This window comes from Pseudophryne corroboree, chromosome 5 (genome assembly GCF_028390025.1).
Source record: "Pseudophryne corroboree isolate aPseCor3 chromosome 5, aPseCor3.hap2, whole genome shotgun sequence".
NCBI classification, from domain to species: domain Eukaryota; kingdom Metazoa; phylum Chordata; class Amphibia; order Anura; family Myobatrachidae; genus Pseudophryne; species Pseudophryne corroboree.
In genome coordinates, this window is record NC_086448.1 from 240,916,378 (window position 1) to 240,943,910 (window position 27,533).

At 41.0% G+C, this 27,533-nt stretch overlaps 1 protein-coding gene across 4 annotated transcripts in view; it reads right to left on the reverse strand.

Annotated features, from left to right (window-relative positions):
- The window catches only part of ZNF385D (zinc finger protein 385D), a 442,245-nt gene that overhangs the window by 226,707 nt on the left and 188,005 nt on the right, over positions 1–27,533 (reverse strand). For 2 of the 4 annotated variants that reach the window (XM_063922204.1, XM_063922205.1), the window contains exon 3: positions 2,338–2,448. The exons of the other annotated variants lie outside the window; for them this stretch is intronic. In XM_063922204.1, coding sequence (XP_063778274.1) covers positions 2,338–2,448 — 111 coding nt within the window. The remainder of the gene's footprint in view (positions 1–2,337; positions 2,449–27,533) is intronic. 4 annotated transcript variants of the gene reach the window in all.

The following is a 27,533-nucleotide window of genomic DNA, read 5'->3' on the forward strand; positions in this document are numbered from 1 at the left end:
GGGTAATGTGAATTTCGGCACATACCGTGTGCTATAATGTGAATTTCGGCTCATACCGTGTGCTATAATGTGAAAGGGGCACCAGTACTAGATAGTATAAGGGGTCCTACTACACTGAAGGGCACGACCCTTTTGAGTGACCACGCCCCCTTTTCCAGAGCGCGCGCGCCTTTGGCGTGCACATAATTGCTATCTACACTTTTTTATTCCCCCTTCAAAAATCCCATTTTGACCACTGCACCTTCATCTATACATACACACCCTGACATCTTTATATACAGTGACACTGGTGGCTTGTGCACATACTTTCCTTTTGTAGTTTTTTTTTTTTTTTGGGGGGGTCGCCATTATTGATCTTGCCCTGGGCTCCAAAAACCCTAGTTACACCTCTGCTTTGTTTCCATCGCAGGATACTGTTAATATTCCAGAATTACTGCAGAGAGACAGGGATTTGGGATTATATCCTAGTGTTACTGTTTCATACTCCTATCTGAGAATACAACAACTCCATAGTTGGGATTTACTTCCGCTTTATTGGTACAACAGTGTCTTTCTTCTATGCGCACCAACAAGATCGTAAGAGTACTCAGACTGTAATGTGGCTACTGTAGGGAAAGCTTCTTTTTCAGCAGTACAGGTAGGAATCTAGTGAACGCCTTTTAATAATATTGTTGCATGTTCAACTGTTGTCAAGTGTTATCAAATTAACCTTCCTTGTTTAGGTTTCTTTATTAAATGCTGGTAAGAAAACGCAGATGAAGTCGTTCCAGTACAATAAATCTTTTATTTGGGTTACAATGTCAATTTGTTGAGTTCTATTGTGATAGCTTGGTTTAAGTGTGTATGGGAGCCGTCACTCTCACCTCTCAGTGAAGACTGAAGATAGAGGAATCTGTACAGTAAGAATAAGAATAACTCAGGTCTAATTCATACTAACACGAACAATATACTTACCCATAGTTCTTGATACCCGTAACCTACCTGAGTGCAGACTTAGTTGTTACAGTGTTGTGCATGTAGAGCTTACGGTTGTATGTGCACCTTAAGACTATGCATGCATCTGGTGATCATATAGATAATACTAAGAATATGGATGCACTTGGAGATCATCATTCAAAAAACAGATTAATACCATCTAGAAACCTCAAGATCATCATGCATAAAATTAAGACTATGGATGCCTCTGGAAACCATTGTTCATAAAACTGAATAGCTATGAATGAAGCTAGAAATGATCATGATTACAGAAATTTCCATGAACTCCACACATGACCTTGAGTATATTTCTGATCTTAGATCATCAATTTCGTGCACTATACATGTCATAGTGTTACAGCCAGTAATTTCATTATTCTATTGATATTTATGATTACCGATACTCTAAAAAATGCAAAGTAACTTTCACTTGTATTTTCTTTTAGAATGTTGCATGCTTTTGTCTGTGCAATATGTATTTGCCTTTAAGCATGTTGCACCTAACTTATTCCAATCGCTTAACCATTTGCCTGGCATGGTCACTTCAGATGCAACCACAGAAAGCTCACTATGCAGCTGCAGGAAGAGAAGCTCCCTTAAGCTGCTGCTCCCAGACCCAGATCATACCTTTCAGACAGGAGCCGGGCACTGGCCTGGGTTGCTAGTCCTGGGAAAAGCCCTGGTCAATTGAAGTGGCACAGGATGCAATACTGTCAACTCAGGCAGACCCTCTCAGATATAAGCCTGACTCAGGTTGATGCCCATTCCCAGCAAAAAAAATGGGGTTTTGACTTATGTCTGCAAGGAATATTATGTGCTAACTTCATCTCTCTCAAAACTTTGATACATCTCTCTCCAGGAGAACTGTTACAATCAATCCTGATAACACTTAGCCCAGTCAGTTGGATCTGCCTTATTTGTGAGCATATTTCAATATTAATTTGGATCATCATCATAAGGCAAACAAAATATTAGTGTAAAACATATGTTTCTGAAACAAGATGATTTTTTCCTTACCTACTTCTGCACAAAAAATAGTAAATTATTAAAATATATCTGGCTTTTTATTACTAAAATGGGTTGGTAATGGTTTCCATTAATTAGAAAATGCCAAGACCATGACTAAGATCATTATAACTGGCTTTCATTTGTGCTGCTTGATTAAAAAATACCATTATATAATTGTAAAAAAAAGTTTCTTTGTATGTTTGACATTTGTCTGTGAAAGCAGAAAAATCCACTATTATTTTGTAGAAAAGTGATAACGGAAAAACAATCTATTCTGAAAACAATGACTCTGAACTCTGTAAGTTATTATTTGTGCCATTGTATTGACTAACAGGATTGGAAAATAAAACTTACTTCAGAATTAAATTTCAGCTGACAAAAATTGCAGGAGGCGATTTGCTTCCTTCTCTGTGGTAAGGGAACCCCAAATGTGTGATTTATAACTGCTTTTTGAACTGGGTCCATCTGCAACAGAAAGACAAAAATAAGTCTTGTTTAACCCAGATTTATCTTCATATGATGAAGATGATAGCAGTGGTGAGCCTTATATTTGAATGCATGTTTAGCAGGCAATGTGAATGCATGCCTTTGTGAACAATAAAAAAATACATTTCTGAGATTTTTATTATATGTAATTTTGTTAGTTTTAGAGTTAGTTGCACATTGGATGCTTAACTCTAAAAAAAAAACAGTATGCTTTCATCAGGGGTAATCTCTAGATACTGTACATCTTCTACTCCATAGTACTATTCTCTGTATAAAATAGAAAGCAGGGAACACTAATTGAATTCTAATTGTAAAAATTCTTATTAGATCTTTGGTTTATAATTAACTTGCATATGCAAATCAAATCTTTTATTATGTTATAACTTAATAGATTATATAATATAAGATATGATTCTGCAAGTTTCAGGGACCATGCGGTGGATGGATTCTCACTAGGTATTGTTCAGTCTATCATGAAATAACTTTATGTTATTAAAGTGAAACTGAACACAAAATAAAAGTTAAACAGCAGATAAGGGCAAATTGTACTAACCTCAGTTTCCTTTAAAGTCATTAAATAATAATTTGCTTACAGAAATATTTTCTTTTATATTATATAACCAGCTACGGTATCAGTCTAGCAACTGCAGAGTAATAGCTAGAGTATGACCCTGCCCCCTCACAGCTCTCACTGGCTGCCTGACAGATATAGCCTATCTTCTCCCCCAGCACAATTTGCATGCACAAGGCCATTGACGGGCACAGTGTCATCATTTCAGGTTGCTACCCCTGGGGTAGCCAGGTGCCCTAACTCTTTATGCCGCTAAACCTGATTACTATGGGTGAAATATACGTGATAACGGGGATCACTTTAGAAAGGAGATTGGGCATGATATATTATTTGAATACCACCCATAGTGCCCTTTCCAATGGAGCAACAATATAGTTTCCCACCGTGGGTACACACCAAAGCCAATTTAGTCATAATCCAATTAACCTGCCAATGTTTCTCTAGACTATGGGAAGAAAAGAGAGCATCTGTTATTCACATGTTTGATTATCTTCCCCTTGGTGTTGTTGTTTTCTGGATTAGTTCTATTGTATTACATTAATGTTATAATTTTATCATATCACTTTAATATGACACAATTTTCTCCTGTCTATTCTAGTACTGCACAGCAGTATTTTACTTAAATGGGTCATTGCTTCTCCCACGGTCACTGACTGACAGCAATTCATTTGCTTCAATAACAAGACTATTTAGTAATAAGTGGCAGTAACTATGATGTTCTCCTTGCTGCTTAAAGAAGAAATTGAAATATGTTATTGATGCAATTTACTATGAAGGGTTCACTAAGGAAGCTGAGTAATAGACAGATCCCCAGCAATACCGACTGGCAGCAATAAGGCTGAACTTACTCTCTGCATGTCAGCCTATTGCCATGTGTTGACTGGCTGTAATTATTTTTAAAATAAATAAACAAACCATTTTTCTGCTCATTATCACTACTCTGGCCACTCTGACACAGCAATATCAACAAGAGCTGTGTGGCAGTACTGTATACTGTATATACTGCTGCAATCCTATCTTATAGGTAGAAGATGTATTGTGGTTTTTAATATGCAATGCTGCAATTATTATAGTAGGTATACTATTTGGCCAGGTATTGGCTATAGCAATGTATGAGAGGCACCAAGCACTTCACAATGGTATTTAATTAAGGATACATGGTGTTATAATATAACTATGTTCTTGTGTTCTTTCAATGCTTTAGACTGATTAAGTCTTGCAACATAGGAAAATAAATATACAGTTTATTATACAATATACCCAATCTGTTTAATATTTAATAGAAAACCATTTCACATTCTAGCCATCACTTTGACTTCACAAGACTCTTGAACTCTAGTTATTTATTTATAAGTGAATAGCACAGGGCATGACTAACAAACCATAATAGCGTTAGCACAGAATGAGCAACCAAACTGGAAAAGTGATGTGGATTTGTAGTCTCCCAGTCAAAACCTCCCATCAGCAATGGCACTACAAGCTTAAAGTTTTACTGATGCTAAGATCAATGAGAACATATTATTTGTGCTTTCTCTATGTGGCATTAATCATACAGTTGGTTTAAGGGCATCTGCACAATACACTAGTTTATAATGTAATCATAGGTAGCAATATAAACTAGTTTACAGTACTGAGTAAAACATTATTTATCTAGATTCCATTTTATTAGCTATGGTCATAAATTTGATTTACTAAAGTTTCTATTAATGAAAAGTGGAGGTATTGCCCATAGCAAACAACCAGATTCTATCTTTAAATTTGATGGTGCATTCTGGAAAATGATACTGTAGAAATTTGATTCTGAATGAATGTTTGACTTGTCTGTTTAGAAGCTTTATAAAATCTACACCCTGATCTTAAAACAAAGATAACAGGGGTCAATTAAATTTTGTGCAACCATTTTGACAGCACCTCACAACTACCAACTTTGCAGATTTTTCTTCACACTTTAGTGCTGTAACCCTAATTTTTCCACCACCCCAAACCACCCTTCAAAAAATCAGGATTTTTCATGCTCTACCCTGCACTGCAGAGATTTGTGGCACCTTACAAATAAACAATAATTATGTTGTTGATCTGTACCAGTGATTTCCAAACTTTTTCAGGTAACCACTCCATTTAATTCAATTCCATTCAATATTATTCCAGCAACCCCCACCCATTCTGGGCATTACTCAAAGCCAATTACCAGATGTGTCCACTTACATCTTTGCTTTTTGCATTATTTGGCACAACATGCAAAACACGGCTAAGCTGTTTTTCACAAGTAGCAAGTGGATGTAATTTAAAATTTTTGTTTGCCATAATAGAATATGTATAAAGTTACATATTAAAGAATCAAATTAAGAAAAATTATAAGGCATGTCTAAATCTCTGAGTCTATGGCATGCAAAACTGTGCCATACATGGCGGGATATAGCAAAGATGTATGTGGACACATCTGTATAGGTCATTGGTACGGCCTCATCTAGAATACTGTGTTCAATTCTGGAGGCTATATCTTCAAAAGGATATTAATACATTAGAAACTGTACAAAGAAGGGCAACTAAAATGGTGCATGGCCTACATCACAAAACAAACCCAGAAAGACTAAGAAATCTCAATATGTATAGTTTGGAGCAGAGAAGGGAAAGAGGGGACATGATAGAAACTTTCAAATATATCAAGCGATTTAACAAAGTCCAGGAGGGAAACATTCTCCAAATGAAGAGAAGCAATAGGACACGAGGACACGAGGACATGCAATGAGACTGGAGGGAGGGGGGGGGGGGGGTTAGGGGAAATTTGAGGAAAAATTACTTCACAGAAAGGGTAGTGGACAAGTGGAATAGCCTCCCATCAGAGGTGGTAGAGGCTAAGACAGTATAGCTTTTTAAACATGCATGGGATAGACATAAGGATATCCTTACAAAGAAATAAGGATCAAACAAGATTAGAGATAAAAATAATGTAAAAAAAAAAAAAGGGACAGACTAGATGGGCCAAGTGGTTCTTATCTGCCATCAAATTTTATGTTTTATGTTTCTATGTTTCTATCTGTACTTAACATTTTGATTAAAGGGAAACTTATTAAACTAGGTTTCATTAAACTGTAGAGAACTGCACACAAAGTGTTTTGCATTTACTGTACATTTTGTATTTACCATACCTATCAATTAAATTGTCATATTTATGGTATTATTCACACATATTTGCAACACTGCTGGCAATTTAAAAGCCTTTCCATATTCAGCGTAAGTAGAGTGTACTTACTTGACATTCATTTGTCTTACTCTATAGCAATAGCACTCATCTGCTGTCAGGGCCGGATTAAGCCCTCGGGGGCCCAGGGCACCGAAGGCAGGATGGCCCCCCTGCCGACCACCATCACCCTTCCCCCAGCTGCACATGATGCTCACCTCCCTCAGTCACAGGCAATGGGAGCCGCACTGCAGCAGGGGGAGACGAGAAGACATCAGGCTGCCAGGGCAGGATGGATCCTTGCTGCCTGGGGAGGAGTGCGGCTGTACATGCAGATTCCTCCCCCCTCCTCTTGGGTAGCATGGTCAGGGACTAAGTCAAGCAATCTCCAGCCTCCGCTGCCAGTAGCATCTCTACTGGAAGCAGCGAAGGCTGAATATTGCTTGACTCAGTCCCTGACCATGCTGCCCGAGAGGAGGGGAGAGGAAGCTGCATGCACAGCCACACTCCTTCCCCGGCAGCGTGGATCCCTCCTGTGCCAGCAACCTGAAGAGTGGCGCAGAGCTCTGGCCAGGAGGCCCCTTAAGACAGGGGGCCCAGGGTACTGACCCCCTGGGCACCCCCCTTAATCCAGCTCTGTCTGCTGTTCTCAGTGTCACAGATCTCTTATCAAACTCACTACTCTTTAGAATTCATGTATACTGCAGTAGCTGTAGCTCACCTCCATCCTAGCTGGCAATGATACCAGTACAAGGGCTGTATATTAAGCTAAGTAAACACCTACAGTATACAATTATCATGCTGATCACTTGATATTTGCTGATTTGCCTGATAGTGCATGCAGGAGTATTAGATGATAAACAGCTTTAAATGCTCCTGCAAACAGTCAGATCAGGAGGTCGCATCTTATGAGCATCTTAAAATTAAGATGCCCGAACTTCTGATCCATTGAAGAATGTACACACAGATTGGATAATCGGGCTAGTGTGTTCCAGGTTTATGTTTCAGCAATAGATCAGTTGCCTGCAGGGAGGATGGGAATATCTCAGTATGCTTAGCCCTCTAGCACCCACAGCTGCCCATTGCCTCTCAGGAAATGCAACATCCCACTTTGGGAATAATTGATCTACAATATGTTGTCAGGAATAACAAGCCAAAATGGGACATACATACAGTAGGTTATTCTGCCAGATCAGGTGGATGCCAGACCCTTGGTAAGTAGTAAACAGGGTTTATGTTTCATTTATGGAACTATACTCAATTCTGAATACTTACTTTTTAGTAGTTATCTTTTACTAGTTAATCGAAGCAAAATAAAAGTATAGATTTTCAGATTGTCATTCAACAAGTAAAAATGGAAACATTGTTACAGCCAAGTTATCATCAAAACTCAGCAGGTATATGAATCCTTCCTAGCACCTCTTTTAATCTATGCTTCCTGCATTAGATATAGAAAAATACTACGGATTAAAAAAATTGATAAACAACCTTAATCTCTTTAAAGTAAAATCAAAAAAAGGTTACAGTAAATTCTTAGAATTATTTTAGATCAATTTGATTTTAGAAAAGTTTAACTTGATGGAAATGTGACTTTCTCCAATCTCACCAAGGATATAATTATCACCTTACTACAAAAAGTTTAATATTAGATGTTCACCATGTCACAAACACAATTGGCATTACAAAACATTAAATGATATGATGGAGTTAGAAAATCTGAATATTTTGGGTCTTCTTAATACTTAATCTCTTTTCAACTACTAAAAAAGCCTAATGACAAACTGTATAAGAATACTCTCCAGGCTTGCAAAAGGAAAATTAATTACAATTCCTTTTTTGTGGTGGGACAAAAGGACAATAAGTAACTGGGCATGAAAGACGTACAGTATCTGAGAGAGAGAAAAGTAGGCTATTTTTAAAATTGAGGTTAATTACTTCATTAGAATATTACCCAAGAGATTCTGACAACTGAGAATGAAGCAAACACAGTGAAACTCATTAAAATCTATGACTCTTCTTAATTTCTTCATTCCTGATAAATATTAATAGAATGCAAAGTAGGATTTACAGACTATGTCTATCATTTATCTTTAACATTAATAAAATCTAACATTAGCTTGTTAAAATATGATCGCCGTTCATTCTGTGATACCTTCATAATTTTAGCAACCAATATGTGTAACAATTATGCCCTTGTTAATTGTACTTGCATGCTTCCCAAGGTCTTGAAGGGTAATAGTTACTACAGTATGTTCTTTCTTGTGTTTTCACTAATTATTTATCACTGTAATGTAGTTTTAATTATAGGTATATTTTATAAGTAAAAAAAATAAGAAGTGATATAAAGTTCAAGGATGATAATTAATGTTTCAGTAGCTGGAAGTTTACAATGAAATTAATGTTTTGTATTTGTAATGACTATTATATTCAAATTGTAAATGTTACTAATTAACTTCTAAGGATACCTTTAGGTGCGGCAAATAGGCATTTCATGTTATACTGGGCATTTGACATTAGCCTGCAACCCAAGATTAATTTACTGACCAGTATTTCCTTATTATCAGAAGATATTTCACTTTGTTCTAAATTTGAGTTTAATAATTATAAGATTTCAATTTAGCAGAATCACTAATCAGGGAATAGATCATGAATAAAATCACTATGAGGATCCAGTCCAGAACAGATCATAACGGCAAAACCCCATAACAAAGTCAGGGAGGGACCAAGTGATATCAACTGTATTGGTTATTATTTCTATTTTTCAAAAGTCATATACTTTAAAACACTGCACATACAGTACAGTAGCTCTATAAAAAGCAACCAAATAATTGCCTGGTGTATAATCAGAGCCGGCCATAGGCATAGGCAAACTAGGCAATTGCCTAGGGCATTTGATATGCCTAGGGGCATCAGCAGCTTCTGCTGATTAAAATGATATGCGGCATGCCTATATTCTGTTTGTAGCATTTCTTATGCAGATACAGCCACAGTCTCACACAATATATAGGCATGCTGCATATCATTTTAATCAGCAGAATCTGCTTGTGCATCCTAGCCACATAGCAATGCAAATAATATGCATTTACATAAAAAAGGTGCCCGACGTTAGCAATGAGGCAAGATGTATGAGGACACATCTGTATACAAGCAGAGGCAGAGGTCACAGTGTTAGTGGCAGTGTGAGTGCTGTGTGCATGTGAGTGGGTTGGTTGTGCAGTATTGTTTGGAATATGTGTAAGTAGCATTATGTGTGTCATGTAAAAATGCATTAATAATGTGCAGCAAATGTGTAGGGGGCACTATGTGTGTCATTATGTGTATAAGGGCATTAATAATGTGCGGCATATATGTAAGGGACATTATGTGTAAAAGGGCATTAATAAAGGTTGTCATAATGTGTAAGGCGCATTATGTTTATAAGGACATTAATACTGTGTAAGGGGCATCATTGTGTGGAATTAAGTGTATAAATGCATTACTAATGTGTGGCATTATGTGTATAAGGTACTCTACTATGTCATTGCTTATAGAAAGGGCACTACTGTGTCGTCTAATATGAATAAAGAGCAATAGGGTGTGGTGTAATGTGAATAAGGAGCAATTCAGTGTGATGTAATGTGAATAAGGGGCTCTACTGTGATGAGTAATGTTTATAAGGTAAAGTGATACTACCGTGGGATGTACTATGAATTATGGATACTATCTCATGATCAAATGTGAATAAAGTTGCATTGCTGTGTGGCGTAATTGGAATTGGGGTTACAATTGTGTAGCCATGCCCCTTGCCAGCAAAAACACCCCCCATTTTTGCGCTGTGTGCCAAATGTGCGATCTGTTCCTATTTCAAATATAGGGTGTACAAACACCAAAATAAGGACTGCTATGGATGAGGGGTGATGGTGCTGGGAAAGAGGTGCAAGGTCAGAGGCGGAACCAACGGTGGTGAAAGGGGGCACCAGCCAAAATCTTGCCTAGGGCATCATATTGGTTAGGGCTGGCTCTGTGTATAATCATAAGAAACACAACACAATATTGGTTGTACATGACTAGTAAAAATTTCATATCATTTATATTTGGACATATCTTAAAATGGCAACCACAAAACTTACTCATAATGAAGTGACTACATACATGGTGTGACATCTTGTAAGTTACATCTGCAATGTTGGCGCTACAGTAGCTGTTTCAGTTTAGCCCTATTGACCAGTTCTGTTTGATTTATCCTCATGTACTGTATATAAAGTGGAAGTCCACATTCAAGTAATTCTATCCCATGGTATGATCCTCTATGTACTGAAAAAAAGAAAATAGTTGTATGCATGACATGACAAAAAAGAATATATTTTTGGAAAGTTCAAAAAGAAAGAGGTAAATCTTGACCATCTGCCCCTGCCGAAGAGCCAGTAAGTTTTACCCTCTAAATTGGTATAAACATAGTTTATCTATCAACCCTATACCTTATGCATTGGTTGAATTAATACATATGATTTTGAATATGATAGCCCTATATTGTAAAATGTATTGACAAGGAGAAGGGTTCAGTAATTCCAACAGCCTCTAAATTGTGTGTTTATAACAGAATAGGGCCAACAATTTAGCAGTCTTATTGCTCAGTTCCACATAACTGTAAATTGGAGTCAGATAAGGAACTATGGCCATTACAAGGATGCAGCATCTATTATATGTCCAGGAATGAGATTTCATAGCTGCCAAACTCAGAGATATGGAGATAATTCACTGCCTGCCCCTACTATTATAACTGCGCAAGTGCAGTGGAGCTAAAGCAGAAGAGAGGGGAAGGCTGTAGGAGGATGTACTGCATTGCCAGATCCCACACCAAATATCTTTAAACTGTAAGCTGTCATAAGCAGGGCTCTCTTTCCTCATGTGCGTTTTCTCACTCACTTATACTATCATCTCCTCCCCACTGCCTGCAATGGCTCCTAGCCATTGGGTTCTGCCACCCTGCTGCTTATTGCATTATGACTGCTGATGCAGCAATGCTTGTAAACCTTGTCCATATTCTGCAATGCTCTGTACTGTGAGTTTTTTTTCTTTTATTGGTTATACTGTTTCTGTTTACATACTTTTCAAGGCACTGTGGACCCCTTGTGACGCCATATTAATAAAGACTAATAATAATATTGCCATGTGGATGGGTAATGTTTCATAGTGAATTTAATCATGATATAATTCTTGTTGCATAAAGGGCCTAATACAGACCTAATCACAGCAGCAACAGTTTTCTCAAATGGGCAAAACCATTTGCACTGCAGGGGGGGCAGATATAACATGTGCAGAGAGATTTGGGTGGGGAGTGTTCAAACTGAAATATAATTTACAGTGTAAAAATAAAGCAGCCACTATTTACTCTGCACAGAAACAAAATAATCTACCCAAATATAACTGTCTCTGCCCCACCGGCACTGCACATGGTTTTGTTCATTAGAGGAAGATTTTGCCACAGCGATCTGCGACTGAATTAGGCCCAAAAGTCATTATCAAGCAAAGTGTCAAATGAAAATTGAGAGTCAAACTCAATAACTGTTTACAAAATGTAAAAATAACTGATGTGGTCCATCAGCAATTCAGCATGCATGTTTTGCTAATTTATGTTTGTTGCATTTTGAAGCATCATATCCAGAAGGTACTAAAATTACATTTAGTGTGAAGACTAACTTTACTGCATAGTAATGCAATAGGGAAGCCACCAAGTAAACTGGCTGCTTCAGCATTATTGTGTAAAGGCTGTAGAAGTATTTCCACAGTACTTGAAAGCATTTAATTTTATGTTGCAAAGATCCACATCACACATGACATTTCGGGTTATGAAAAAAGAGTATAATTATTTTCTGTCAACAACTTTAAAATCAGATTCGGTCAGCTGTTGATTACATTTCTGTAACCTTTGAACCAAATGCATCACATGACTCCCAAAGCAGCACCAGCCAATTTAGATTGGTTTACATTATGAGATGAGATGGCAGAACGTTGCAATTGGAAATGTTTTTTTTTATTTTTATGTGTAATGAAATATCCAGTGATCTTCAAAACGTTACAGAAAAGTTTAGGCACAGAATAACATGAAACAGAAGGTAAACATGACCTTGCCCAAATGATCATACAATCTAAGAGGTGAGAACAAGTGACAAGTACAGTAGGTATGAGATGTTGGTTAGGAGACTGTAAAGCAGAATCATTGTTAGCCACCAATATTAGGGCTGCACTGGCGAATGGCATTGTAGTGTAGCTACAGACAGTGTGGTATGCTTGAAATGAGGTGAGACAGTGGAAGGTGTAGACATGAAAACTATACTAATCATAAGATATTGAAATTTTTATTACTGGAGTTATGGTAGTAGAGGTTTTAAAGAGCACTGGCATCAGTAACTATATTCAGCCAAAGAACGGCATCTGACTCGGAAAGGAGTAGGCTGCATTCAGAGAAGAGAAGGTTCTGAGGTACGTTACATGGCAAAGGATCTCTGTCATGCATGAAGGAGAAAAGACTAAAGGAAAAAGATGAATGATGAAAAAGGGCTTTGAGAGAAATTAAGAAAGGCAGTGCCATAATCTGTAGATACAGATGTGTCCTCTTACATCTTTGCTCCACACACTACAAGTCACTTTACACATAACGCATGAGTGCCGTGTGACTATGTAGCACCAAGCATCTTTTTTCTGAAAAAATACATTGTAGACGCAAAGTAATAACATGATATGCAGCATGCCTATATTCTGTGTGTGACTGTGACTGTATTTGCATACAAAATGCTATGCTACAGTGATTTCATGGAAAATACTGTAATGTGGCATTTTTTAATCAGCAGAAGCTGCTTGTCCATCTTATTACATTACTTTGCATCCAGGATACCGCTACCAAGTCCCGCCACAGCATGGCGTAACTTCACGGCTGTTATGCATGACTGCAGCAAGGATGTAAGAGGACACATCCGTATGCATGAGTGTGTTAGGGGAGAAAGAAAGCTGGAGCTGAAACTGCAGCGTATCAAGCCAGCTTGTGGTATACCAGTACAAAAAAGAAAATAGAAATTTACACTATCTATTGAGATATTTCAGCCTGCATGCTGATTAACAAGGAAAAAGGGAGGAAGAGAGAGTAAAGGAAAAAGTCTTGAAATGCCTCAAAGATAACCTCGTGTAACCACATAACTTTACTTATTGAGGAAAGGGAGAAGGGACACAAGTTCCTATCACTGTCCTCACGAAATAATACTCCGAATTCATCACTCAAGGAAACAAAAAGTAAGTGAAGATCATTTCTCATCCTTCAGACTGATTTTCTTCAGATTGTCATTACACTTCTGAGTGACCCAGATTCAATATGTTTTTTAACTCTCAACTCTACAAGTGCACCAACAACTTTAATTGATATAATTATATAGTACATTTTAGGTGTGACTGGCATTGAGAAGGGAGGGTTAGAGTTTTTTGTGAATTAAGGAAGAGAAGGTCATGAGGTGGAATTAATATATATATATATATATATATATATATATATAATTCCTACACAGCATTAATTGCAACCTATACATGTAAGAAAGAAACTAGGAAATGCAATCATTTGTTTATTCACTTTTGACAGGTAGTGTTAACATTTAAATTGAGCTACTGTTTAAAAAAAGATCAGTAGAAACATAGTGTTCATGTAAAAGGAAAATATATTGCAAATACTTTTAAGTACACTACATTTTGTTTTGTTTCATAATAATATCATTTATGAATGAGTTTATTTGTGATGATAAATTTAAACATTTTTTCCTACATTTTCCTTTTACTTGGTTCTTTCTTTAATGGTCTAAATTGGCCTATTGGAAACAAAGTTAATATTATTCATCACACCTATACACACTACCATAAGTCATAGGGGTTTACTGAGCCAACCCTGGTAGTCTCCCCTTTATCAGTAAGAAAAGAGACACTTGGATAGAGACTTATAAAGAAGAGCAAGGAGTGCCAATGCCACATAAAGGTGAGCAGCTGTTACATAATCATTTTAGAAATCTCAGGCAGTTAGATGTTGGCAACCATGACTGTTCTTCATGAGTTACATTAACTTAAGCTCCTACAGTACCTGTTCTGGAGAAGGATTTAGCTTTTGCGCTGCATAGGCATTCTTGTGGTTATCAGCCATCCTGGATTAGCTGTTTGTCTGCTATTTCTATATAGCATCATACTCACAATTTTTTATTACCTATTTTTCTAGTAAACAAATCTGATAATTTTTTAAGTATCATTCAATCAGGATACATATGATATCCCAGCAGATGGGACGTCAGCTGTCATTATACCAACAGCAGCATCCTGTCTGCCAGAATCCCTGTGGTGAGGCAGCGAGTCCCCTCGCAGGCTCGCAGCACTTGCGACGCATTGGCCCCGTGACTCTCTTCACTTGCCACAGGTTCTATTCCCACTCGTTTCATGGTATGGCGGTGGACAGGATTCTGGGTGTTGGCATTTTACAGGATGTCGGGATTCCGGCATCGGTCTTCTGAATGCCAGGATACCGACAGCAGGTATATTGACTGCATCCCAAACAATCATATGTTGAATTCTAACATTATTAACTATATGATTTAACTATACAATATATTATACTCAGTTATAGATTTAAAGTTGTAATACTTGAAAACTTCTATGACAAATGCGACTCACTGTCAATCCATTTAGTCCTACCTATTCCTCTTTCATTCTTCAAAGAAGTTTCCTGTTTTTATAACTCAGTCCATTAATAGATGTTTCCAAAGATTTTGAATATAGAGGCAGATTTATCAAAGTTTGGAGAGATGCACTGCCAACCAATGAGCTCCTGTCATTTTTCAAACACAGCCTGTAAAACGACTATTAGGAGGTGATTGGTTGATACCTTATTCTTCTCCAAGTTTTGATAAATCTGTCCCATATTGCTCTAATACATAACTAACAATTAAGCTGGTCACACACTGGCCATTCTTAACACATGTATGTGACCAAACTCGATAAGATCCTGTTGTTCATGACATAACCACTTCTGTGTGTGCATTCATCTTTTATGGCCACACACACAAAGATGACCACACACACAAGCCAATACCGTTTCTCGTCTGCCCACTTTTATGTCTGGCCATCTTAACAGTGTAGTGATTTACAACTGATTGTCTGTCGGATATTATGGGTTAATGGTATAATCCCCCCAAAAATTAACTAAATATTTGCTAGACATCTAAATAAACTATACACTTCAAAATAAAATAATTATTATCAAAGCAGAAAAATATTAATCCAATATATCATTGTTGAATATACTAATTGGCTAACAATGCATCACATTGCAAATAGAATAGTAAACTACTAAAAACTAAACTAAGTACTGCTTCTACTGTGATTAATGTTATCTTTATTTTTGCCAAGTATACTCTAAGTAGATAATCGTGTCAGAAACACAATCTTCATTGCTCTGCTGCACAAAAAGATAAAAAGGAGATTAGCAGAAAAACATTACTGCGCATCCCGCCTAGGTACATTGCTGGAGAAAATAGAGATAAATTGTTTATCAGTAAGCAGTTTATCCAGAATTACTGATGCAAATACTTTGTATTTCAGCTGACCATCTGGTTCTAAATATATCCTTTGGACATTTGTTTAGAAACCTGTATAAATTGACTTTAAAGCTCCTTTTTTTCATGGAAATTTGTTAATGCAAATCCTTTTCTCTATGAATTTATAAAATAACAAAACCGAAGAGGCACAATTCCATAATATACAGTATATTATAATTTTAGTATTAACAGGAATGTCATCCCTATTGTACTGTAAATGTTAAGGCTGTACTAAGGGTCTACCTGGCTGGGTAAGCATTTACATTTGTTTCACCATATTGCTAATGAAATATGCTCTGTTGCAACCTAGAAATCTATAAACAAACCAAGTCTACAGTATGTACTCCTACTAATTTTAAAGTTGGCACTGTAAATCAGCATGCCATTAATCATACAACATTTTATGGGTAGGGGTTGGTCCATGTCACCTGTTTTGGTTTCTCACCATGTGATATCCAAGCTCAATTTACACCCTAAACAGTCTGACCAATGGGCCACTTTAACACATTAAATCTAGTGTCTCTCATTCCTCAAGGAAAAATCTATAAAGAACCTAAAGACCCAAATTCTGAATTGTAACTGGCTCCCAGTCAAGGCATAAAAACAAGAAAATGTTATTAATAGATGGTTGTAAGTACCTGGGGTATACCTAGAACATATTGTGCTCCATTTGCATTGTGTGTATGTGCATTGTGTGTTGTGCACAGGGGTGCTGAGAAGGGGGGACTAATTACGCAGGCCCAGGTCTGATGGAGGTGCCCAATGGGGGCCCAGGTCCCCACTTCCTTACCTGGCAGCAGTAGCTGTAGTTTTTCTCCTCAGCTTTGCGCACACTTTTTCTATAAGGGTACATGGCCACGCCTCCTGTGACTATTCTACGCCACCTGAAAAGTAACTGGGCCCCGCCAGGCTCTCTACTGCCCTGGTTGTTAACATTGGGTGCAGGTGTGTACATTGTGTGTGCAGGTTCTGTGTGTATGTGTTAGGGTCTCCTGCCCTGTGCTGCCACGTCGTCATGGCAACCGGGAGACAAGTGCTAGCGGAGTAACCTGAGCGCAGCTGATACTCCGGTTCGGGTCTTTTGCTGTGCAGTGGTTACAGGCATGGGATCCGGTGCTGGTTTTTGTGCTCACAGTCTGTGAGGTCTGAGGGGGGCGTGGACAGCACCTGCTTTATAAGGCCTCTTCTCAGGTTAAGCAGATGCTGCTGAATCTTTGTTGGTTAGTCAGTTCCTGAAAGTTAGCCAGTACTGTGTAGCTTTGTATTTTGTTGTTGCTTACTGCAAATAGGCCTGGGCATTTGGTACTACACTCTGCCAATCCAGACCTAGCAGTAAGACTGGAGTCAGTCGTTTAGCCTGCTGAGGTTCTTTTGCTATTCTGTGAACCCAGCAGGTTTGTGGCTGTACTTTCAGACCTGCCTGCATAATCCTCTCTCACTGTGCAGGGCGTCCATGTGTCAGTTTAGTGGCAGTAAGCTGAACCTGGGCCCTGCAAGTGAGAATTAGGATTGTGGAGACTCTCCTTGTGTCTATTATTCCATCTCTGACCAAGGAGTTTACTGCCACACCCGTTGGTAACCCTTTAGGGTTTTGCTGTTGCCCTTAGCAACAGCATTTCGGGTTCTCTACGTATTAAAACACAACATCTTGCTTTTTCCATCTGAGCATTTCTAATACTAGGGAGACACCCAGTTTCTTAGCCTCTGGGCTTCTCTGTTCACTCTGTGTTGGTTTTGTTACCCTATCACCTTCTGTGTACGTTATGTCATATTTCCCAGTCTGTCTGTGAGTTAATTTGTTTTGCATCCCTCTCTGTTCAGACACCAGTACATTCCTGCAGGCACTGGTGTGTATAACAGTTCAAACACCAGTACATTCCTGCAGGCACTGGTGTGCATAACATATTCAGCAGCCCAATACTCCTGTTGAAATTTTGTGGGAATATGGAGCATACCCCTCAAAATACGTTGCAACAGGTGGTCGATCAGGTGCAGGTCCTGACTCGTCAATTTAATGATTTGTCCATTAAAATGCACACCTCCCAGGCCGCTGGCGGAGCTCCCGCAGCAGCAGCACCTTCAGGGGTTAAGGAGCCGAAAGTAAATCTTCCGGATCGTTTTTCTGGAGAGCGCTCGCAGTTCTTTTGTTTCAAGGAGAGCTGCAAGTTATATTTCCAGCTTAGGCCTCAGTCTTCTGGGTCAGAGATTCAGCGGGTGGGCATAGTGATTTCCTTGCTACAAGGAGACCCACAGGTCTGGGCATATGGGTTGCAGCCTGACTGTCCGTCGCATAAAAGTGTTGATGCTTTTTTTACGGAACTGGGCATGTTGTATGATGACCCTGACAAGACGGCCTCAGCCGAGGCTCAGATTTCGATCCTTAAGCAAGGGCGAAGGCCAGTTGAGGTTTACTGTACGGAGTTTCGGAGGTTGGCCCATGATACCCAGTGGAATGACCCAGCCCTGAGACACCAGTACCGAAGAGGTCTTTCTAACCATATAAAAGACCAACTGGTACAATATCCCTTGCCTGATAGCTTGGATCAGCTCATGCAGTTATCCATCCGGGTGTATAGACGGCTGAGAGAGCGTAGGCTTGAAAGGGAGACCGAGGTTTCCTTCTTTCCCAAGGGAACCTCAGACTCTGAGGAATTTTCCGAGGAGCCTATGCAGATTGGGGCTACCCGCCTCTCCTCGCGTGAGAAGACGCGGAGGAGACAGCAGGGGTTGTGTTTGTACTGTGGGAATAAGGGTCATGTGGTAGTATCATGCCCAGAAAAGCCGGAAAACTTCAGGGCCTGAGGGTGATGGGAAATATCCTGTCAGGCCAGAAGTCAGAATTTCCCAAGAAGACTTTTATCATTCCGGTGACCTTGAAGATCCTCGGTCAAACTGTCAAGACTGAGGCCTTTGTGGACAGTGGGGCCGACGGGGTTTTTATGGACCGCCAATTCGCCCTGAAACACTCTGTTTCCTTAGTACCCTTGGCGTCGGAAATTGAGATTTGTGGGTTAAACGGGGAACCATTATCCCAGGGTAAAATTACCTCTTGCACTAGCCAGATTTCTTTGTTTATTGGAGCCACACACTCTGAAAAATTGTCCTTTTATGTGACTGTCTGTACTTTTGCCCCATTGGTGTTGGGGTTACCCTGGTTAAGGGCCCACAATCCTCAATTTGACTGGGTCTCTGGGGAGATTCTTAGTTGGGGTACTGATTGTTTCAGGAGTTGCTTGAGCCTTCCAGTCAGGCTCTCGCAGCTAAGTTTGCCAGGATTGCCAGGGTGTTATGCAGATTTTGCGGACGTGTTCTCCAAAAAAGTTGCAGAGGTACTACCTCCCCATCGCCCCTATGACTGTGCCATTGATTTGTTGCCGAATGCTAAGCTTCCCAAGAGCAGGTTGTACTCCCTGTCATGTCCTGAGACTCAGGCTATGGCAGAGTACATTCAGGAGAACTTGGCTAAAGGATTTATCAGACCTTCACAGTCTCCAGTTGGGTCGGGGTTCTTCTTCGTGGGTAAAAAGGACGGTTCATTGCGACCCTGCATCGACTTCAGGGAATTGAACCGTATCACGATTAAAAACTCATACCCACTGCCTCTCATTTCGGTCTTGTTTGACCAGCTTCGTACTGCCACCATTTTTTCTAAGATTGACCTACGCGGTGCGTACAATCTAATCCGAATAAGAGAAGGGGATGAATGGAAGACTGCCTTTAATACCCACTCAGGGCATTATGAATATTTGGTGATGCCTTTTGGGCTCTGTAATGCCCCGGCAGTCTTCCAGGATTTCATGAACGATGTGCTCAGGGAATATTTGGATAGATTCTTAGTTGTATACTTAGATGACATCCTAATCTTCTCCCATTCCCTGGAGGAACATCGGAAGCATGTACGCTTAGTCCTCCAGAAACTCAGAGACCACCGGCTTGGGGCGAAGCTTGAGAAGTGCGAATTTGAAGTTCAGCAAATCGCATTTCTAGGATATATTATCTCCCCAGAAGGTTTCCAAATGGAGGGTTCCAAGGTACAGGCAGTCCTGGATTGGGTGCAGCCCACTAGTTTGAAGGCGCTTCAGCGTTTCCTGGGCTTTGCAAATTTTTATAGACGATTTATCGCTGGATTTTCGTCTATAGTGGCGCCCTTGGTGGCACTCACTAAGAAAGGGGCGGATGTTGCTCACTGGTCTCGTGAGGCCAAAGCGGCTTTTTCCCGTCTCAAAAGGGCATTTGTCTCGGCCAAGGTGCTGCGACACCCAGATCCAGAGCGTCCTTTTGTGGTGGAGGTGGATGCCTCTGAGATGGGTATTGGGGCAGTGCTCTCTCAGATGGGAGTGTCTGATAATCGCCTTCATCCCTGTGCTTACTTTTCCCGTAAATTTTCGCCTGCCGAGATGAATTATGACGTGGGTAACCGGGAATTGTTGGCTATTAAGGATGCACTCGAGGAGTGGATACACTGGCTTGAGGGGGCTAAGTTTGTGGTCTCAATTCTCACCGACTATAAGAATTTGGCATATTTAGAGTCAGCGAAGCGTCTCAATGCCAGGCAGGCACGATGGGCTTTGTTTTTTTGCTCGCTTTAATTTTTTGATAACATATCGCCCTGGGTCAAAAAACATCAAGGCTGATGCGCTCTCGCTGAGTTTTGCTCCAATCCAGGAGACCACCGAGGAGCCGTTGCCCATTGTGTCCCCATCATGTATTAAAGTGGGCATTACCCAGGACCTCTTGTCATTAGTCCTTAGAGCACAGGAGCAGGCTCCTCCAGACCTTCCGGTAGGTCTTTTGTTTGTGCCTCCTAGGTTAAGACAGCGAGTGTTCCTGGAATTCCATGCCAAGAAGTCGGCAGGTCACCCGGGTATTGCCAGAACTCGGGAGTTGCTATCTAGGGCGGTGTGGTGGCCCTCGGTGGCTAAGGATGTGGATCAGTGGGTTCGGGCATGTGACATCTGTGCCCGAAATAAGACTCCTAGAGGGGTTCCTGTTGGCCCATTACATCCACTCTCTATTCCATCTAAGCCATGGACCCACATTTCAATGGATTTTGTTGTGGACTTGCCCAAACCCTCTGGGATGACAGCCATCTGGGTTGTCGTTGACAGGTTTTCGAAGATGGCGCACTTCGTTCCACTGGTTGGGCTGCCATCGGCCAGACGCCTGTCTGAATTATTTATGCTGCATATTGTGCGCCTCCACAGGTTGCCACTTGATGTGGTCTCTGACCGCGGATCCCAGTTTGTGGCCAAATTCTGGAGGGCATTTTGTTCCGATCTCCAGATTTCTGTCAGCTTGTCGTCAGGCTACCATCCGCAGTCTAATGGGCAGACTGAAAGGGTGAACCAGACCTTGGAGCAGTTCCTCAGGTGTTATGTCTCCAAGTGTCAGACTGACTGGGTTGCTCATCTGTCAATGGCGGAGTTTGCCTATAACAACGCGGCTCACTCTGCTACAGGGATCTCTCCCTTCCTTTGTGTGTATGGGCATCATCCTAAGGCCAATTCTTTTGACCCCCTGGACTCCACGCCTGGTGGTTCCTCTGTCGTTTCGGTCCTTAGAGGTATTTGGAGGAAAGTGAAGAAAGCCCTTGTGTCTGTGTCATTAGTGACCAAAAGGGTTTTTGATAAGCGGAAAAGACCCTGCAGCTTCAAATTAGGAGACTTCGTCTGGTTGTCTACCAAGAATTTGAAGTTGAAACAGCCATCTCATAAGTTAGGCCCCCGGTTCATCGGCCCTTATAAGATCACCAGGGTTATCAATCCGGTGGCATTTCAGTTAGATCTGCCCCGTTCTTTGGGTATCAATAAAACATTTCATTGTTCCCTTTTAAAACGGGCAATTAGTAATCCTTCTTCCAGAGGAAGACCTTCCCCTCTTCTGATACGTGGCCAGAGGGAGTTTGTTGTTGAAAGGATTCTTGACTCCAAGATGGTTCGGGGTCGGCTGTCATTTTTGGTGCACTGGAAGGGGTATGGCCCGGAGGAGCGGTCGTGGGTGCGCAGTTGTGATCTTCATGCCCCCAGACTGATACGCTCTTTCTTCTCGCAGTTCCCCAATAAACCCGGTGGTAGGGGTTCTTTGACCCCTCGTCAGAGGGGGGGTACTGTTAGGGTCTCCTGCCCTGTGCTGCCACGTCGTCATGGCAACCGGGAGACAAGTGCTAGCGGAGTAACCTGAGCGCAGCTGATACTCCGGTTCGGGTCTTTTGCTGTGCAGTGGTTACAGGCATGGGATCCGGTGCTGGTTTTTGTGCTCACAGTCTGTGAGGTCTGAGGGGGGCGTGGACAGCACCTGCTTTATAAGGCCTCTTCTCAGGTTAAGCAGATGCTGCTGAATCTTTGTTGGTTAGTCAGTTCCTGAAAGTTAGCCAGTACTGTGTAGCTTTGTATTTTGTTGTTGCTTACTGCAAATAGGCCTGGGCATTTGGTACTACACTCTGCCAATCCAGACCTAGCAGTAAGACTGGAGTCAGTCGTTTAGCCTGCTGAGGTTCTTTTGCTATTCTGTGAACCCAGCAGGTTTGTGGCTGTACTTTCAGACCTGCCTGCATAATCCTCTCTCACTGTGCAGGGCGTCCATGTGTCAGTTTAGTGGCAGTAAGCTGAACCTGGGCCCTGCAAGTGAGAATTAGGATTGTGGAGACTCTCCTTGTGTCTATTATTCCATCTCTGACCAAGGAGTTTACTGCCACACCCGTTGGTAACCCTTTAGGGTTTTGCTGTTGCCCTTAGCAACAGCATTTCGGGTTCTCTACGTATTAAAACACAACATCTTGCTTTTTCCATCTGAGCATTTCTAATACTAGGGAGACACCCAGTTTCTTAGCCTCTGGGCTTCTCTGTTCACTCTGTGTTGGTTTTGTTACCCTATCACCTTCTGTGTACGTTATGTCATATTTCCCAGTCTGTCTGTGAGTTAATTTGTTTTGCATCCCTCTCTGTTCAGACACCAGTACATTCCTGCAGGCACTGGTGTGTATAACAGTTCAAACACCAGTACATTCCTGCAGGCACTGGTGTGCATAACAGTATGTGTTGTTTGTGATTGTGGTTTTGAAATTAGATTGTATGGTCAGTGTCAGCCTCATCGTGAATTGATGAAAACAAACATATCCCTAGGATCCCTATTCTGCTATGGCTATAGTTGCAATTTTGGCAATCATCTGTCATTTTTATTTTGCCAGATATATACTATCCGCTATTTGTTTACTTAATGCAGAAAGTTTGTCAAGTTAAGAACAGTATGTATGTATTATTTTTCCTTATAAAGCAGGAACCTGGAAGATAGAAAATTTGTACTGACATTACAAAACTTTAGGATTCATTGGAGGTTTTATACAGCGCCGTAACAGTGCAGAAGTGTACCCTGTGCCAGCCCAGTCCACTAAACCTATGACATCATGACTAGGGGGTAGGGGGTCCCACTGGCTCTGGGAAGTAGATCTCTGCTGGAGTGTCTAAAGGTATGTCCAGGCTGCACCACGGGCTGCAGAGTGCTTACTCAGAGCATTCAAGACTCTGCAGTAGCGCTACTGGCTGCAAGCACCCTGCAAGCCATATACAGGGGCCTTGATGCTGTGGTGTTTCCACCTCCAGGGCCTTGTACCCTGAACCTGATTCAGATGCAGTTGTAACTTCAATGGTGTCACAAATGAGTGCTTATCGGAAGACTGGACATGCAATGTGGCCACAGTACAAGCACCTACATACCTTTGCAATGCTGCACCCAGTAAGGAATTAGTCGCAGAATGATTGACAGGAAGAGGCCATTTGGTGAGGTATCGGTGAGTACTTGTAAAAATGCAGGCATTTCATGACCCTTTTCAGGGAGTGTCTTGGTGTGCAACTGCGATCTTGTATGCACAAAGCATGGCGCTAGCATCTCAGCTTCCACAGCCACTGGGCCTGATTCAGATGTGGTCACAATGCTGACACAGCAGCAATCTTTTTAAGCAATGGAACTGCAAGGCAATGCAAGTTAAGCATCAGGGAGTCGATCTGGTTGCAATGGAGTCTGCAGTTGCTGAGCATGTGGCAATGGCTTTGGTGGGCATCTCTGTTCACTTGTGGGCAGCAGCTACACTTGCAATGCCTCTTAGTTTCATAAGCACAAAAACCTGCTGCTGCATCAGCATTGTGACCGCATCTGAACCAGGCCTCCTAGTTATGGTTCTGGTTTCACAGTAAAACTTTAAGAGGATGATTTATCACTGAGGATGCAGCTGCAAGGTGATCAAATTGACCAAATCCGCAATGCAATTATTGATTACATCACATGAATATATCAATAATTGCAAGAAAGCTCTGTCCCTGCGATACCACTCACAGACATATTGGGGTATTTTTTGTGAAAAATACCACAAGTATGTCCTGTGCATATGCCGCCAACATGGCCACCACTACCATCACCACTGATAGCCCCTCCCCGTAGCAAGGACTCCTCTCCTGTGTCGTGCCCCCTCTACCGCAGATCATACTTACAGCAGGCGGGGATCGGTGATCGAAGCTCCTGGAGGGCTGACAGTCATTGGGGGTTCCCTGGTGCCATGAGCTGCGGTGCTGTAAAGTGAGCTGCTGTTATGCAGCATCAATTTACTGCCATGGAGGTCATAGGGAGCACCGATCACAAGTCCCTGGGCAGGTGAGTATAATCTGCATAGGGCAGAGAAAGCTGTGCAAAAGTACAGGATCTTCAGTGAGCCCTGTGATTACACCAGCTGAAGCCGCCCAATCTGATGAAGCCACTGATACGAGAAAGAGGCGGGAAAACGCATCATTGTGCATTGCTAAGCCACACTGGAAAGTTTATTGCCCGGCAGATATGCTGTTTACATGGCCTGCAGTGCATCGGTCCAAGGAGTTATCTTTTATGCATGCCCCCGTGAACATATGTAAAAAAACATCCTATGATATATATATATATATATATATATATATGTATATATGTTCATTTTAAAGAAGCTAACCTTTTAATATGAAGAAATGCTAAATACCAGTGGTTTCTTTTTCTTCTCTCATAACTGTTCTTGTTTATATATTCAGGGTTTGGTAAGCCCCATTGAAAGCTGCAGTTAATTAGCTACCAATTAGCACCAGGTGCAATCTATTCTTTGCTGGCCAGTAAACTGTTTATACCTGAATATAGTGTAATATATAGTTATAGGTTTAGTTTAATTTACATTGTTTACATGAAAACATAAAATCTACTAAAAATATCTACTGACTAATGTCTTTACAATTTAACATCCAATACTGTAGCTTTATTTTACAACAATGTAATGGACAAAGTTAGTAGTTCAGATTACGCATACTGTATGAAAGAACAGACAGTAAAGCTAGTCATCCCAGAAACAAACCAATTCATACAGTATACACTTTTAAAGTCCCCTATCATATTGAACAGCTATGAGTCTGAGAAGGAGAGCTGACAATGAAAAGCAATGATTGGACTGAACATGAACAATGGGGGTCATTCCGAGTTGATCACTAGTTGCCATTGTTCGCAGCGCAGCGATCAGGCTAAAAAACAGCATTTCTGCACATGCGTATGTCCCGCAATGCACACGCGTGACGTATGGGTACAAAGCACGTTGTGGTTGTGCACAGGTTCTAGCAAAGTTTTCAGTCGCACTGATGGCCGCAAGAAGATTGACAGGAAGGGGGCATTTCTGGGTGTCAACTGACCGTTTTCAGGGAGGGTTTGCAAAAACGCAGGCGTGTCTGAAAAAACGCAGGCATGGCTGGGCGTTCGCTGGGTGGGTGTATGACGTCAAATACGGACACGAATAGGCTGAAGTGATCGCAAGCGCTGAGTAGGTTCAGAGCTACTCAGAAACTGCACAGCTCGGCTGCACATGCATTCGCACTTCTGCTAAGCTAAAATACACTCCCCAGTTGGTGGCGGCATAGCGTTTGCATGGCTGCTAAAACTAGCCAGCGAGCGATCAACTCGGAATGACCCCCAATATGCAGAAGAAAAGTGCTGATAGTGGAAATTCACAAGCACACACCAAAAAGTTAAATATGAATAAAATCACATATGTAAAGCAGGAACACTTGGTCATAAATGAACTCCAAAATGTTGGCCACGCTTGAAAACCACATATTTATACCTACTAATTGCTTCCACACATCTCGGCTCAGCATGAATAGTTTTTTCTTCAGTACTCAAGATTAAGAAATAATATGACAAAAAGATGAAAAGAGAAGCAAAGACTAAAGTGAAATATGTACCATGAACATCAGAGGATACTAAAATAAAAAAAGGTTTCTAAGAACATAGCAGAAAATTCTGGTTAAGTGTATTACTGTTACATGAAAAAAAAGATTGTTCTAAGAAATTATGAAATTATTTTAGGAATTAATGTTTTCTTTTCCACTAATAACATAATTCACCATTGGTACATACTACATAGTGCTCTACCAGGACAAATGCACTAATGTAAATGAGTTACTGTATGTTCCTTGCTATTGGAAGCTGTTTTTGAACACATTGCAGATGGGGTTGGGTATGAAATGCCAGCTGTCGGGATACCTGGTTGTCACATAACCGACTTCGTCATCCTGACAATGAGAATCCCGACAACAGATTGGGAAAGTATTTTACCCATCTTCCCTCCCCTCCCTTAACCCTCCTGGGGAGAGGGGGGGTGTTGGCTAGGGCTAATCCTCCTGGGGTGTCGGCTAGGGCTAACCCTCTGGGGTGTTGGCTATGGCTAACCCCCCTAGTGCTTAAACCCCACCCTTCAGTGCCTAACCCACACTCCGATACTCACCTTCAGGATGTAGACTGTCGGTGTCCCAGCGCTGGTCTTCTGAGGGGTGTTGGGATTCCAGTGTCAGTCACATGACCACCTGCATCCCGACCATCTGGATGCCAAAAGCATCCCTGCAGATGTACAGTAATGTTTATAACTGAATACATATGATGTTGCCTCAGACTCTGTAAAAGAATATCTTTTATTAAAAAAATGAACATAATGGCAGGACTGTATGTAGTTTGTTTTGTTTTTTAAATTATAACACGTTTAATTAGATTTATTAGAGATTTGTTATGGCATTATCTCCAGTTATTACAGGATATGAAAGATAATGTAGTTATTTTAAGAGCATAACATACATTTGTAATCAGGTATTTATTGTATTTCCACAGTGTTGCAAAACAGTAAACTCACTAACAACAAACCTCAACAAGGTTAGCAATGAGGTAGCAAAGTTATCACAGGCTATATGAGTGAGATACATGGCATGCACTAGACCATGGGTGGGCAGTAATTTCAGGTGGGAGGCTGCTTAATGAGTTTTAGCAAACTGCTGATTGCCGCACACACTATATTTGTATTTACAATACCTATCAATATATTTGCATAGCAAGAGAGGGAGTTAACCAGGTATAATTCACACTAGGGGCGAGATGCACTAAAGGAAACATGCAGTAAAACCCTTCATATTTGCTAAGCCCCACATCCCGGGCAGTGATCCCTGAGCTATGGAGGAGGGTGCCCCTGCAGAGGGACATGGGGGGTGCTTGAAGGGATCCAATTGGGGTGCCCTCCTATGTAGCTCAGTGCAGGGATCTGGCTGTGTGGTCCGCTGCGGGGATCCTTCCCTGTGATGTGAAAATCACTGCACCCTCACTCCCACCACAGCGCCGGGCTATGCAGCAGCGTAACAGGTTCCAGTAACTTCCTCCCCATAGACCGCCAGACAGA